The following is a 17,140-nucleotide window of genomic DNA, read 5'->3' as shown; positions in this document are numbered from 1 at the left end:
ATTAGGTGATTTGGTGTAGGTGAAATGAAAGTCAGTTAAATGGGTTTTAGGTGATGTGAAGTAGACCCATATATATATATATATATATATATATATATATATATATATATATATATATATATATATACAAGTTCCAGTCAACTGAGCCATCATATACCAAATACATCTAAAAACTGAATGTAACAATCTAGCAAGGAGAGTTAGCAACTTAGAATATCCAACAGTTCTAGACGTGCACAGACTCACAAGAACAAACTTTGCTGATGCACTCAATGAAAAGCCTATAATGTCAAGTAAATAAAAATCATGCCAATCTCACACAAGCTTTGAACATTAGGCTTCTGAAGTCTAACACTAAGAAATAGTCTGTTTGTAGGAAATTACTTAACTTTCTGAACCACAGACTGAATTCACTCTTTTCATGACAGAGAGGTTATTTAAGAGTAGTTAACGTTTGCTGGGCCGAGTCTCATATTGCGATGAAAACTTTACTGCAATTTTTTTTTTGCCTGCCCTGAAAAACTCCATTCATATGTAACCATCAGATCACCAGCCCACCCCCAGTCACTCAAGGCAGCACTATTAGAACAAATCTGAAAATAGTCTAAAATACACTATGACCTCAAGAGCAAGTTTTTTTTTTTTTTTTTTTTTTTTTTAAGAAAAGCTAATCTACCCACCCCAGAATGCTAACTAAATATGACCTTATATTTGCTGCTGCGGGTCTGTCATGTGCCAAACTGTTTTATTCATTACTTCCAAAAATAACTTCTGTAAGAACCTGTACAGTATTTGACCTTCTTATTACACCACACCTTCATTCCATCTTCTTGCCTTCTTGCCTGTTCTACTAAGCTCTCACTAATATATTACTTTGCTATCCAAACAACATTAGAAAATATACAATGCATTCTACAGCAAACCAGAAAAAAATCATGCTTCTTCAAAACTGCTTTGGCATGATAAATGTCGGTTACCACCTATAGAAGCACATCAGACCCTTCACAGAGGTCTGTGTCCCTCTCCACATACAAGCATAAAACAGTGCACATGTGAAAAAAGACATAACACAGAAACGTCATCTATTCTGGCTAAAAGTCATGGCCCACTGAAGTCTGTCTTCATTTTCCATTTCCTGATATATGTTGACAGGTCTAAACCAGTTGGTTTCAAGTAAACCATTTTCCTGCCTGTAAGACTTGTGAAACAGACGATGTCAATTATGCCCAAAACAAATCCCCAGTATTTTGGTTTTCATTTCCCTTTTAGTAGTCTTTTACAGGCACCAACTACTGCTACAGTGCAGAAGCAATTCCTCATCGCTCTCTCCAATATACCTGATTGTGCCTCTTCTAAGTGCATATACACTCAGACCTGCACCTCTCACAGGTAAAGACTAGGCTATCTTTATACACTTAGCCAATAACCAGAGGTCAGAATCAAACTCTATACTTTACATCTGTGAAGTAAAGACCTCAAACATTGTCAAACCCACCCCCTTAAAAAGGTTCCAGTGAACCCATAATCTTTTCAGCTTGCCTTCATACAGTATGCGGCCTACATCAGGTGAGGTAGAGCCTTGTAAAATTAGAGAATTAAGGATGATTGTCTCCCTACTCATTTCATTTCCCGTTAACCTTAACCACAGTTGTTCTACTCTCCATCTGCCTTTGGCTGAAACTATGATGCTGTAGCTCATACCTTGTCACCATCACTTTTCTTGGCTATGACCATTCACATAACCAGGTCCAGAGTACATAAAAGTGGACAGACCTTAAAACTACTTCACTTCAATCTGCGAGTCCCACATAGGGCCACTAGTTCTATACACACCTTCCTGCATTTCTTTCACACAGTACTATTACATTCCCGAAAAAAGTGGCACTTTAAAATCACAACATCAAAGTATTATACAAAAATTAACATAAACAGCTAAAATCGGAGTTCAGACAGACATATTGAGATAGGAAAGTATGGACTAGCTTACCTGTCTCTAAATGATATATCAAATACAAATCTTTTTCCATTGTCTCAAGTTCTCTAGTACTAAAGCAGTACTTCCTAAGCATCTGTCATTATAGATTGTATATATATATATATATATATATATATATATATATATATATATATGTATACACACACACACACACACACACACACACACACCTGTTAAGAAAAAAAAACAAAATAAGTTAGTCTTCCAAAGTCTAACAGCGAACAAATTTCATTACATACGTATATCCCTTTTAATCACAGTGCATACAGAATACCTACAACATAAGTAAGGTGAATTCAATGCATTAGACTGGGTGATAGCTGGAAATATGATTACAGATACAGAAGAGTAAATATTTAGCATGCTGTACTGGTTTACATGGAGTGATAAAACCTTTGTCTGTCCCCCACAGGGTATGCCTCAAGACAAGGCTTTTGGGAATTGGGTAAGGCTAACTACAAATTCTGTCTGACAGAAAATGACAGATTATAGAATATGAAGGAATACTAGTGCCTGTCACGAGTGGGTATATATTACCACAAAATGAAATGCCACAGATAGAACTATTTGCAGAAAGTCATTCTCAGCGGATAGATACTAAAGGGTAGATAAGCAGGTTACACAAGGTTCTTGGACAAATTGATAAGGTGAAAATATTAAACGGACAGAGGGATGGGACACAGAACTTTGCTCACATGTGTCCATCACCACTGGTGGCAGGTTTGCCAGTTAGTGAGATATGCAAATATATACACATAAATATGCAGTAGGATATTTAGAGTCTTCGCATAGATATATCTTCATAAATATTTTACCCCCAATAAGACTAAACTATATGTTTACCAAAACAAGTGATTTATGACTGAGGTGAGCTAGATGTGAAAGAGGCATCTGGAAACCTGCCTTTCACGTACAACTACAGGAAATATCTTCAATTAAAAAAAAACAAAATAACAATGATATAGATGATATTACTACCAGGGGTGGACAACAGTGTAGATCTTACCCCAAAGAAAACAGAAATGCCTATTCTGACAGTGGTCAATGAGGCCATAATGAAAAACTAAAAGTCGATCATGGGACCAGACATGCAGTTGGCAAAAGATATAATCATAGAGCTAGTAAATGGTTAAAAAGCAAGGCAAGACCACAAACAAAAGCTACCATTTATGGAAAAAGGAAACCATGGATAGAATGGGATATGCCCATATGATGTTGGGTAAATCTGAGAGAGAAGGGATGTAGATACATGAAGAACTGGAGCATGAAAAAGAAATTTAGGTGGAGAGGGCTATAAGGGCTTGTATGCCCCCGGGTGCCAAGATTTTTTTTACTTTAAGATATAGAAATGGAATAAATTAATCAAGCGTGAAATAAATAAAAAACAACAGTAGAAAAAGGTTAACAATGTATGTGGCAGAAATATCTGCTACAGTGTTTGTAATAAAAACAAAACAAATGCAGCACAATTAAATGTTTTAACATGTTATTGTCTTCTAAATAAAGTTATTCCAAAAAAGTGAATCCAGCTTAGTGAATTCCTGTTTCTATGAAGCACTAAGAATAAAACTAATTTTGAAAACTACTCAAATAATGTAAAATATTGTAACAAACTGAAAATCACATTAGCAGAGTTGATAATATAACATAAAATGTAAGTTTCTGAAAGACAGGGCATTTCCACCTGCACCCTGTACTCCTACACCTTGATATGGTAACTCGGAGAATGTATGGTCTTCAAGTGAAGAAATGCTTTCAACCCTAAGGCACAGTGATCTCAGAATTATTACATTTAAATACTGGTGACATGAAAACTTCAAAAGCCCCTCCCTCCTTCCAGAGACCGAGGGAGTACTAAAGCAGATGTCAATAGTTGCTAGACTTTAAAAGGGATTGATGAAGCTCATGAGTTAGTGGGCGAAAGTGCTTAATCTAATTGTTTGAATAAAGTTCGTTTTGATGGGTCTTTATTGTCCTTGGATACTTTGTGCTGTGTGAAGTGTTCCTGGCTTTTTGTTCTAAGTTGTGTTTGTTTGGGAATGCTTCATGACTTTGGTAATACAGAAAACTTCCTAGCACAGACTCTGTGTCTCCAGCTGCATTGAAAACTTGAGAGGTAGCATCTTTATTGTGCCCTATAAAGTAATTTAATTTCAGATATTTTTCTAAGGTTTACTAGACTGAGGTTAACCTCTTGTATTCCAGTTTCAGCTGTTAAAAAATATATACATTTAAACAGTTACAGTAGTGCATGTACATTTCTGTTCTCTTCCAGTAGGGCACACTGTGATTACATTTCAAACAGCACTTTGCAAATACCTTTTCAACACATACGTCTGTACAAACAGTTTGATATGCACATAACATACTAATACAATTGTAACACAAGCATCTTGTATAAATATTTATTTATTTATTATTTATTTTACATTTGTTACCCGGGATTGTCCGACTGGATACATGTCCTTTTTCAGCGGAGGCCCGGGGAGAAAAGCGCCAACAGAGTTACATTGATAATTAGGTACAGTAAATGAGCTGAAAGAACTTAACAAAAACATAGGCTATTTACATACAAGTACAAGACTGCCATTACTATTTCTGAGATTACTACAAATGTAACATTAATAACATATTAGCAAGGACGGTAGGCAGTATAATGACAGAGTTAGACAGGATACATATTTCTTTATCACAGTATACAAAGTACTTATCATCTTCGCTAGTTGTTTATGTTTTAGTTTGGTAATCATTGAAATCATTTTGATATTCACCAATGACATATAATTATTTACAAAATCCCAGCTAGCTCCGCTGGCAGTATCTCCTTTCGTCATAAGACCTATCTAAGGCCTTTGAATTAGTCTCCCATAGCAAATTAATTACTACTGTCTCAGAGCAAAATCTTAGCCAATGTACCCTAGCCTTGTTTGATGACTATCTAAGCAACCGCAAACAAGCTGTACTTTGGCATCAAAACCTCTCTCCTCTTCTGCCTGTCACACTCAGTATTCCACAAGTCTCCATACTAGGCCCACTGCTTTTCTCTGTATTTACAAACAATATACACACCTCAGCACCACAGGCTTCTGTAAATCCAGTAAGCAGATGATTCCACCATTATTTGTACTTCCCCCACCATCCAAGAACTAAATAAGCTAACACAGGATTCCTTCTCAGCAGTTGACAAATAGTTAATAGCCAACTAATCCTAAATCCAAACAAAGCAAAACTCATGCTTTTCTATCCTGCAAGAACTCCCACCATCCTCCCCCCTTTTAGCATTATATCTAGGAACAAAACAGACTTCAGACTCACTACCCATACCAAATAACTAGTGGTAACAACTGACAGCAACATGTGGTTCAACATCCATATTTCACAAACCATCAAAAAAGTACACAAAAACTAGGTCTATTCTACAGCAATAAGCAGTACGTCACAGAAAACACAAAAGCTACTATTGCCCAAACCCACCTCATTGCAATTCTCCTCTATGCCTCATTTATTCTCACTAACCTCCGAAAATCTGACTTAGCCAAACTAGACACCTGCTACAACAAAACTGCACAATTTGCCAGAGACTCCCCTTACAGATCGCATCACTGTACAGCCCTTAAACAGCTAAGATGGTTTGACATCCAACAGGTCCTACTCTACAACCAACTAAACATGCACCACAAAATTCTCTATCAACCGCAGAAACCTCTTCCCTCCAAAACCTACTACAGCTATACTCAAACATTATGACCTTTCATTCCATCAACAAACCCTTACTTAATGTAACCAAATCCAATAATAGCGCTGAAGACACTCTCTTCTCAAACTATATAGCAAAAACCTGAAATACCTTACCATATAACATAACCTCCATCACTAATCAATCTCAGTTTAAAAAAAAAAAAATGCTAAAACCTCACTTAATGAACACATGGTTATGTTTGTGCTCCTCCCCAGGCTAATCCCTACTCTCTACCACAGTTTTCTCACCACTATGCTTACCTACTTCCTTCTCTACACCTCTGTATATACTTGTAAAATCTTATTCGACTGCATCTTGGAATGGCTCTCATAATCTAACTCGCTCTATCCCGGAATGAACACCTTCAGATCATACACTGTACACTGTTTAGAGCATGTATATCTCTCATATATTGAATGTGTAGCTTCCTAAATGAATAACTTATTCAATTAATTTGTATACTCCCCAGCATTACAAAGTATGTTAAGAGTGCTAGCATTATAATCTGTGTCTTTAACTGGCATACATGTCTATGGTCTGATAACTGCCTTCTAGCAATTTAATATTCATATAAACTTGGGTTATATACTAGGACTACTTATTGTCATATGCAATGTTACTGTCATATGTTATGTAATCTCTGTAATGCCATACATAAGGAATGTTTATTGTCAAAAGATTTGTCATATAATCTTTGTCCTTCATGTGGAGCTTTTCTCCCCAGGCCTCTGCTGATAAAGGACTTGTATCCAGTCAGATTATCCTGGTAAACAAATGTAAAGTAAAATAAATGATACAAATAAGAATACACACATCACTAGTTCTACAAGGCACATTGGGAAGCATACATGTCATGTCACATATATGATCAATGGAAAGAGGTAAGTGTGGTTCCCATATGGGAGAGGGAGCTCCAGCCTTTTAAACTATAGATTTGTCAGTAAAATCCAGTCAGTGATATGGGCAGCACAGTGGTGTAGTGGTTAGTATTGTTACCTAACTATACTTGGTGTTTCTGTTTTGTTCTCATCTGGGACACCTTTATTTATGGAGTCTGCATGCCACTTGTGTCCATTTGAAATTTCAACAGGTACTCTGGTTTCCCTCCACATCCTAAACACATGACAGGTAAATTGACAATCCTCTAAATTGTCTCTACGTGTGCATGTTATGTGAGAATGATAGTGCGTGTGTGTTATCTGAGTTGTTACCCCACGCCATTTGAGGCCTGTGACAGGCTTAGGATCCCTATGATCCTGCAATGGATTAAGTGAGTAATCAGAGAATGAATGAATGAATGAAAAAGTGACACAAAACAAGCCAGTAGCTATCAAGATGTATATCATCATGCCATTGTAAAAGATGCATCAGCAAATGCAGACCATCTGATTTTCTTCATTTTTTTTAGATAAAAGTACTGAATGCCAGTGAAGCAAGTGTACATACTGGCAACTCCTGCTTTGAGTTAAGTAAAGTCACTTGACTTAGTTTGGTTTCTAGTAATATTTTACAAAGATAGTGGAACTATTTTACAAGAACCTAAAAGTTCATTGGGTTCAGAATTGGTTATCATATTTTGCAGCTAAATTAGGAATTAAAGTTTCCATTTCATCACTCTAACAATTTAATGTGGGTGCCACAGGATATAAGCTATAGGCTCTTTTAATTGAATATGCCTTTCAAAGGCATATCCATGAATGCCAAATTAGAAATAAACATGTCAGTGATCTGAAAACTTCTAAAATAATAACAAGCTACACAGAGAGAGGAAGAAAACTACATTTTTATTTATTTAACATTTTTTTAACTGGGAAAGTCCGACTTGGAACAAAGCCAATTTTCAGCAGAGGCCCGGGGAGAAATGCTCCGAACGTATGTTTTTGTAACGTGGGAGGAAACCAGAGCACCCTGAGTAAACCCAAACAAATGCAGGGAGGACATGCAGACTACTCAACAAAGAAGGCACCCCAGCTGAGAATCAAACCGAAGAACCTCTTGCTGTGAGGCGACAACGCTACCGCTACACCACTGTGCCGTACATAATTCCACATGCTACATGTATGGTTCATTCACAAGAGTCTGTTTTTAACGAAAGTAAATGCAAGGTGGGTATCACAGTAACACGATGTTTAGCACTGCTTTTTAGCAGTGCTTGGTTCTCAACTTTATTTTTTCAGTGCAGTGCTTTCCATAGAGAGTGCATATGTCCTTCCTATGCCAAAGATGGCTTTTGCTGGGTGCTTCACTCTTCTCCTATATCGCAAAGATGTGCCATAAGAAAACAAGTGATCCTTTAAACTGTAGGTGTGCACACTATATGCAAGTAAGTGTGAGAGAGAGAGTGTATGTCTTGTCTTCTGCAATGGGCTGGTGCCTCATCCATATAATACAGGAGCAATACTAGACAAGCGATCACAAGGACCATAAGGTGCCTAGTCATATGCAGCCATCCTCCATAAAACAGGGACTACAGCTCTGCATATAAGCCCAGCCCAGTTGTAGCCAATGAATGTGAGCAGTAGGAAGGGACTGAAATGATATTTTATAAGGTTTGTCATGATGCCAGAAGAGTGTAAGTATGAAGTCATTCGCTCTCTTGATGTGATTAAAGCCTGAAATAGTGGTCTAGCCAAGAGCCAGTTATTTACATAGAGGAATACTTTAGCTGTGTAAAACCTCTGATGTGCTGTTACTATGGACATTGGGCTAAGGTGAGTCTGAATCTAAGGGCCCACAACTGGTAATGAATGGCTTTCACACTTAAATGGAGATACCTTTTGGACATCTCCACTGTTTTGGTGTGAAGGTTAGTATTCTGGCAGTCCTAGCAATACATCCAGTACATACCCTTGAAATGAATCGTCAGCAGTGAAAACAATTAATTATTTACTCAAACTTCAGGAAAAATGTTTGCATAACTTACACATCTGAATAAATAAAACTGAAAGCATCAAAAACATCAGCAGCAGGCTCACATAGGGCCGACAATCGCACCTGGGACCCAAACCCATAGGCTTACTGGAAATTTCAAAAGGAGCAAAGTTCTAACAGGAAAAATTCCTGAAAAAACACCAACAAAGAAAACCCTTTGAACTAATTTTATTTTAGTTTAATAGTATTTATAAGGAATGGTTAAGCGCATTCTTCTTCCATTATCAGGATTTCATCAGAACCATTTCAGAAGTACCATAAGCATTAATTAAGCAGTTTAACATAGATCACATGGTTAAATCTCAGTCAATTATGTAAAAGGCACAGTAACGTAAAAACTTAAATTACTTTAATTACTTGTAAAAAAAAGACTTCAATACAAATTACCATATGCTAATAAAAATAATATAGGTTTAAAACTCATCAAATGTATTTGCATATAACATTCATTAACACAGGATATTAGAACAAAAGTAAATATTAAATAAAGAAAAACAAAAGCCATACAAAGTTCAGCACCCCTAAGTTTCAGAACAGGGGCAATAAATTTATATTTATTTCAACCATTATCATTAGAGGCATTTAATTTTAACTGCCATAACAACTACCTCATTTCTAATTTTGTCTCCCAAGAACCTCTTCTGTTGTCCAAAGCTACTGTTTTTATAATACCAAAAAGAAATTTTTGTAATTTATCACAAATCTGGGTATGCCTGTACAGTGAATTATTTGTGTAGCCTTTAATAGCAGCATACAAGTACTCGTAACTTTTTGGGACTGCCGCTCTGTTTTTCCCACATAGCACAAACACTTTTGACATACAGCTATGTAGACCACGCCTTTAGTAGCACAATTACCATCACACAAGGATATCCTAGTGGGTGGATTTCCCATACTGACTTTGGTCTCCTCCAAAATGAAACTTCACTGGTTACATGAACCACACTTTTGTACCTTTGTGCATTTCCCTTATAGTGGTAATGTTTTGACGTTCAAATATTTCTTTTAAGTTTTTACCCATTTTGAGCACAAAGGTGGGTGTTGTACCTAAAGCATTATGGATGGATTCATCAATCTTAAAGCGACGCCAATTTTTTATAGTATGGTGTAGCAACGGGTGTGAGAGTTGTGCACCTATATATGCAAACCTAGTCTTATATTGTTGAGAAAAGACTTTTGTTTTGGAAATCCCTTATTCCGAGAACTGTCATATGCTGTTGCGATTTTTGGATGTTATTTTTATTTTATGGAAGGAACTCAATGCTAATATTCATTCAAGCTTTGTATCCTACATAAATAATACCACCCCTTTTTGTCCTTCACAGGCCACCACTCTATGGATTCTATACATTACATGGATGTGACAATTTTTAAGGACATGTCTAAAGGATGCCTTGGTTCAAAAATATTTAAAAAAGCCACTTTTTCTAATAGCAGCCTTGATTATTACAGTTGTCACCCAAAATATGTTAAAAGTAACATTTTCAAAGGGCAACTGGTTACAGCAGCTCCGATGTGTTCCAATTTCCATTATTTCAAGAAGGAAGTAGAGTTTGTGACCAAGATGTTTTTAGATAGAAGGTATCCATCAGAATTGTTGAACATTAGTTATGAAATTACTCAATAGTAGAGCACTAGATATATACCATTGGTAGGACAAGATAACCATATGCAACCCATGTGAAATAATGGGTTACCTATATGTAACGACTCACTTAAGTTTAACTTTTCACATTTTTTAGTTGGGACTTAGGATTTGTGAATAGTATAAAATATATTACTATAAAAAAAACTGGAGTATATTTAAGACTGATGAATCCATCTATAAGGTACCTTTGTGGTCAAAAAGGGTAAAAACTTGAAACAAATATTTGAGCGTCAAAATATTACCACTATAAAGTAAACGCACAAAGGTACAAGGAAGTGTGGCTCGTGTAACCAGTGTAGTTACATTTTGGAGAAGACGGACGTTGCTGTGGAAAATCCACCCACAAGGATAACCTTGGGTGATGGTAATTGTGCCACTAAGAGGGTGGGCTACATAGCTATATGTCAAAAGTGTTCATGTTATCATTTGGGAATAACAGAGCAGCAATTCCAAAAAAAAAAAAAAAAAGAGAATTTACAAGCACTTGAACACTCTTACTAAAGGCAACACAAATAATTCACTGTGCAGGCATGCCCAGATTTGTAATAAATTCCAAAGGTTCTTTTTGGTATTATAGAAACAGTACCTTTGAACAACAGAGGAGGTTCTTGGGAGACAAATTTAGAAATAAGGAAGTTGTTATGGCAATTAAAATTGAATGCCTCTAATGATAATGGTTTAAATAAATATATATCTATTGCCCCTGTTCTGAAACTTAGGGCTGCTCAACTTTTCATGACTTTTGTTTTTGTTTATTTAATATTTACTTTTGTTCTAATATCCTGTGTTAGTGAATTTTATATGCAAATACTTTTCATGAGTTTTAAATGCATTGTGTTTTTATTACCATAAGGTAATTTGTATTGAAGTCTTTTTATAGGTTCATAGGTTCATAGATTAGTACTAGGCTAACTGCCCTTGCGAGCCATTTTCAGCCTAGCCAATTATCCCCTGTGAGATTCAAACCCTCTACCTTGTGCTTGTAAGGCAAGCACCTTAACCATTAGACCACCCTCCCAACAATATAAGTAATAATTGTAATTTAAATTTTTAAGTTACTGTGCTTTTTACATAACTGACTGAGTTTTAATCATGTAATCTATGTTAAACTATTCAGTTAATGCTTTTGGTTCTTTTGAAACTGTTCTGATGAAATCTTGATAATGGAGGACAAATTCGCTTAACCATTCCTTTTAAATACTATTAACCTAAAACAAAATTAGTTACAAAGGGTTTTCTTTGTTGGTGGTTGTTCAGGATCTTTTCCTGTTAGAACTTTGCTCCTGTTGAAATTTCCAGTAGGTCTAAAGATCTAGTTCACAGGTGCGAGTGTCAACACAAAGTGAACCTGGTGCTGATGTTTTTGAAGTTTTTGGTTTAAGGCTGCACGTTCACATGCAGTTCTGGCTTTTCTAAAACTGAAAGCATGTTTACTTTAAAATCTTCTGCTTCTGCATAATATAACTGGACAAGAACTCACAGGATGCCAGTAAGGCCAAATGAAAGTCAATTGTGTGTTTCTATTTTTTGACCACTGCTAATTGCTCTGTGAGATCCTTTAACACCAAGTTAAGTCATTCCACATTTCTTCACTAGGGCAAATGTATGCTTTTTATGATGCACCCAACCCACTAAGGAATGTACATTGACTCAACAAACAAGCCATCTTAAACGGGCATCATTGTACTCTGCTCCCAACCTACAATATCATACAATTTGATAAATTGCTGCACTAATAATTAGCTTTCTACACCCCCATAAAATACAAACGTACTCCAACACAGTCACACAATTGCAAACACCTGTGTACACAATTAGGCCTTTTGAAAGGAAGCGCCTTTGTTAGTGGTACCATGGCATGGCAAAATATGGGTTTTCTGTGACTCTGGTTCCTTAAAAATAGCAGAACTACTGCTGCCATGCCTTGCAGGGAGGAGAAACATATCAAATGCAGAAAGCAAACAAAAGTAGAGCCTGACCAGGCTCTCATCAACAACAAAATCTATCCTGCATAAAGCAAATTATGAATGAAAATTATGACAGCTGTCCATTTTTTTTTTTATGATTACCTGAACTTGGTAGTCTTGCCATCACTGGAGCCAAGTTTTACCTGTTTTAGAAAGCACAAAGTCCTTATGCTATTAAAGCCTTACCTAACATTTTCCACAGCTTTTGTTCCTGGAAAATATTGCCAGTCTTCAGTCTTTCACAAAACCATAGTGACTCCTACAACACTACAAAGTCTAAACTCTGACAACTTCTATAGACTTCCACATTTGTGTGACTCACATGACAAGTACATAAACTTACAATAAAAACTGACTCCAAAGCCTACTTGCGTCACCTAAAATTAAACAATAGCAACAAAGCCTTTGCCTGACATATTTTTTCAACATAAAAACAACACACTTTAACAAGGCCTTGAAAAATATTAATAAAAATGGTGGCAAACAGAGTGTAGATTTGTACATAAAACTAAGTAAAATTATAGCAATTTTATTACTTTGCTTCAGTATTATTTTTAACCACACAAATGGCCGAAATGTTAAACACCAACAATAAAGTATCACTGTTAAAGCAGTATGCATAACAAAAGTGGTATGTTCTTCATTAGACAGCAGAGATCATCATGTCCAACACTTCATCTTTGACATGCACTGCTGATTCCATTTGAACTCATAACAGGTGTGAAAACTGGTACCTGAAACTCAGAGCCTGCTGCCCGTCAACACTTCATCATCTTACTTCTGCAACAAACCACATCATTTCAGATATAAAGTGAAAAATGAAATCATCACAAACAAAGCAAACTAAAGACCTGCAAACCTTTCTACTCATCTGTGGCAAATTAACTTTATTTATTCAGTGACTTCATGCCTACCCAGGAGAAGCAAAGGGATACACAGACTGAACTATTAAAAGCAATTCTTTGAAAAGAATCTGCACCAAATGCTGAAGGCAAATTTTATGTATACAAAAACTCCCATTACATCTACAACACCTTAGTTAGTTGAGCAATTTTGTTAAATACCACTTACACAAAATGCTACTTTAGGATACAAAAATACTTTGAACTACATCAAAAACCACTGACTGCAATGGTTACACATCACAAGCTGACTAAGCATAAGTGTAACAAAAATGAGTTTGACAAAGTCTCTGAAGCAGAGAGACGAAAGTGCTAGGATTTAAAACTTTTTTTGGTTACTGACGCTTTGCTTTTACAAGAACTACTTTGGACTTAAACAGCACTACAGGTATTCTTCACCTGCTTTTAAAAGAACTGCTCTGGTGTTTTTAAGAAACAGTAACACTGACTACTCTGGATTACTGGTGGTTTTGTGTTTACAAGAACTTTCTTGCACTTAAAAGCAAAGTCACTGATCGATGGAGCCTTGTTTTATGGTATGATTTTACTTGTTATTGGAATAAATTGACGAAGAGACCATAGCAAAGCTTGGGGCACTCATTTTTTGTTTTCTTACTTGGTCTGTGTTTGCAGTAATGTTTTTTTTTGTAAACATAAGGGTACACTGACAAGTAGAAAATATTTGCTCCACCTTATGTTCTGCTTATTTTATGACTCTGAAATGGAGATAAGTCTTTTCATTAGGAATTATTCATTCATTTATTCTTTTTCCAAGTACCTGCTTGATCCAACTTAGAGTCACAGAGGAGGCAAAGGACCATTAGCAGGTGATATATAAAACAGAAGAGAGAAAGGTGTATTCCAGATGACTGGAGAATAAGCATACTCGTGCCAGTGTACAAGAACAAAGGGGACATCCACAACTGTGGACAGTACAGAGGCATTAAACTCCTACCACATTGCATGAAAGTTCTGGAGAGGGTGATTGATAAACGGATACGCAGAATAGTAGAATGTAAGATGGAAGATGAACAGTTTGGATTCAGATCAGGATGCAGCACAATTGACCCGATGTTTGCATTGAGACAGATTCTTAAGAAGAAACTAAAGAAGAAGAGAGAGTCAAACTGGGCTTTCCTAGACTTGGAGAAAGCATATGACAAGGTCCCAAGAAAGCTAATCTGGGCAGTACTGCGGTGGTTTGAAGTCCCAGAAACATTGGTATAATTAGTACAGGCTATGTACAAGGACCCAGTGACTCAAGTACGAGCAGTGTTTGGCCTCACTGAGGGGTTCCCAGTGGGAGTGGGTGTACACCAGGGTTCAGCTCTGAGCCCACTGCTGTTCATACTGGTAATGGACTACATCAGCAAACAGGCTGGAGGGGACAGAGCAACAAAGCTGATGTATGCAGACGATGTGGCAGTACAGGCAGACTCTGATCTAGAACTTCAGCAAAGGATAGGAGAATGGAATGCAAATCTGAAGGTACATGGGATGAAACTAAGCACAGATAAGACAGTGGTAATGGCAGCAGATTGGGGAAATCAGAAGAAGCTGAGAATAGAGATAGATGGGAAGATAGTGGAACAGGTAAACAGCTTCAAGTATCTGGGAGGGGTGGTTGAAGAGAACGGTAGTCTGAATGAAGAGGTCAAAGCTAGAATCAGAGGGGCTGCAGCCAACTGGCATAGAGTATCAGGTGTAGTATATGACAGAAGAATGCCAAAGAAGCTGAAAAGTAAGGTGTACAAGACAGTGGTGCGACCAGTACCACTGTATGGTACAGAAACCTGGTCAGTAAAGGCAGAACAGTTGAAGAAGCTAGAGGTGATGGAAATGAAGTGCCTGAGAAAGGTGGTAGGATGCACACTGCGGGACAAGCGAAGAAATGAGGACATAAGAGCAGAAACCAAAGTAGATCCAATAACAGAAAAGATCAAAGAAAACAGATTACGATGGTATGGGCACATGTGTAGAAAAGCAGAAGACAATCTGGTGAGGGAGATTTGGGACAGACAGGAAGAAGGTAAGAGGAAACGAGGGAGTCCAGCAAAGAGGTAGATGGATTGTGTGAAAGAAGATTTGCAACAATCAGGCATGAGTGTTGAAGAAGGCAGGAGAGTGGCACTGAATCGAGAGAGTTGGCGACAGTTAATATGATACCCCGACCCCATGTAAATGGGAAAAAGGAGATGATGATGATGATATAAAACAGAGTTAGGCAGTGAAACGTGTTTTTATTTTATTTATTTATTTTACATTTACATGGGAAAGTCCGACTGGGTGATGACCCATTTTCAGTGGTGGCCCGGGGAGAAAAACTCCACATATAAAGAAATACAATCAAAAAATACATCCAACAGAAAAAGACATCAAAAGTTAGTTTAACAAAAGTTGTACATTTTTACATATAACAATAGTCAATGTTACAGAAGTTGCACATATTCACATACGTTTAGCTACTAAAGAAATCAGGACAGAATGTTATTTATACAAAGATAGACTCTTGACATGATATGAACCTTAAAACAAAAGAATGAAGACAGCATGTGCTAACAGAGTCGCTGTAGTCCTGCAAGAAATACTTGTAGGCAGTTGAGATGAGAGTACTCTTTTATAATCTTTGAAATTTCTCTGCCATCACCACCACCACACACACACACACACACACACACACACACACACACACACACACACACACACACACACACACAATTAAGCATACAAATTTATACCTAATCATATCTTGGATCCTACATGTTGCAGAAAGTCCTTTCAAATTGACCTTTATTTTTCTGCAGTCTTTTCTATACTTCCTCTTCCCCAGCACAATACACTAACAATGTACCACCTTCATCCTTTCTTCAAAATTCTATTCCTCAGAAACCTGCTCCCAATCATAAATCTACTTATTCTAAATATGAGCACTGTCGTCAAACTGCAAAAAACACTGAATTTTCTGCTTCCTGATAAAGATATCATCTTATCACTCCCACAGGCCCCCTTGATCAAACATACTTACTCTGTGATGATTTTCTTCCTCTTCCTCTTGTTCTCTACTGGATGATGACGGTATGTCCCATAATCAAACAGGGAGTCCATGGGAGCTTTTTTGGCTGCTGGGGCTACGGGAGAATCATAAGACTCAATAAAATCCATAGGGTTCGGCATTCCCTTTTTAAAGGCTCCTTGGAACTTTGTTCTGAGATTCTGCTTATTTTCAGCAGGATGTGTGGCTCGTGATAAGTCATTACTGGGGCTGGTTTCCTCATTTTCAAATAGACTAGCCAGTGACGAGAGTGGGAAAGATTCATTTTCTGCTTGTGCATCAGTGAGATCGCTGGCGCCACTTGAAACTGTTTTGTCATCAGTATCTGCCATTCTTGAATACAGTTTTTAAATTTGGGCCTGTACACCTGAAAAAAAAAGTATAGTGAGTAATTGGCACATTGCAGCAAATAAGCTTCAATCATTTAATAATAATGTTTCAGAAACGGTTTATGAAATTGCTGCAAACTTCAGAAGTTTAGCAAATGTAAACAAAAGTTATGTATGTTCCATGATGTTACATCTGACTGGAGGCTTCCATCTTCCCTGCATGCTCAGTCCAGCATATAAAATATTCTCAGGCTACTTGTGCATCACCTCTCACCAATGATCAATCCAGCTGCAAATGTACAGTGAGGTGCTACAAAACTGAGAAAAGAAGCAAATAAGAAAGGATTACATTAAGTCCCCTCACCTCTAGCAGACAGATGGGGGTTACACCTATCCAGTCCTTCTGTGTGGTTAGCCAAGAACAGTTTCCCTAAACAACCTGGTGAAAGTACAGAAGTAAACTTAAAAGACATATTTTATGCACATAACCACTCCAAGGATCCCAATGGCACCTCTGAAAAATTCCCAATCAACCATCCATCTGAATGGACCACTTACCTTATAAAGGTGGCCCAT

General features: G+C 37.1%; 1 protein-coding gene across 1 annotated transcript in view; it reads right to left on the bottom strand.

Moving 5' to 3' along the window:
• The window catches only part of TRPV4 (transient receptor potential cation channel subfamily V member 4), a 1,138,869-nt gene that overhangs the window by 783,196 nt on the left and 338,533 nt on the right, over positions 1-17,140 (bottom strand). The window contains exon 2 of the mRNA XM_044068503.1: positions 16,209-16,602. Coding sequence (XP_043924438.1) covers positions 16,209-16,567 — 359 coding nt within the window. The 5' untranslated portion in view covers positions 16,568-16,602. The remainder of the gene's footprint in view (positions 1-16,208; positions 16,603-17,140) is intronic.

The sequence above is a fragment of the Protopterus annectens genome, chromosome 4.part0 (assembly GCF_019279795.1).
Source record: "Protopterus annectens isolate FY-2018-M chromosome 4.part0, PAN1.0, whole genome shotgun sequence".
Taxonomy (NCBI): domain Eukaryota; kingdom Metazoa; phylum Chordata; order Ceratodontiformes; family Protopteridae; genus Protopterus; species Protopterus annectens.
The sequence above is the reverse complement of the archived record's forward strand: the minus strand, read 5'-3'. Positions and strand labels throughout refer to the sequence as shown.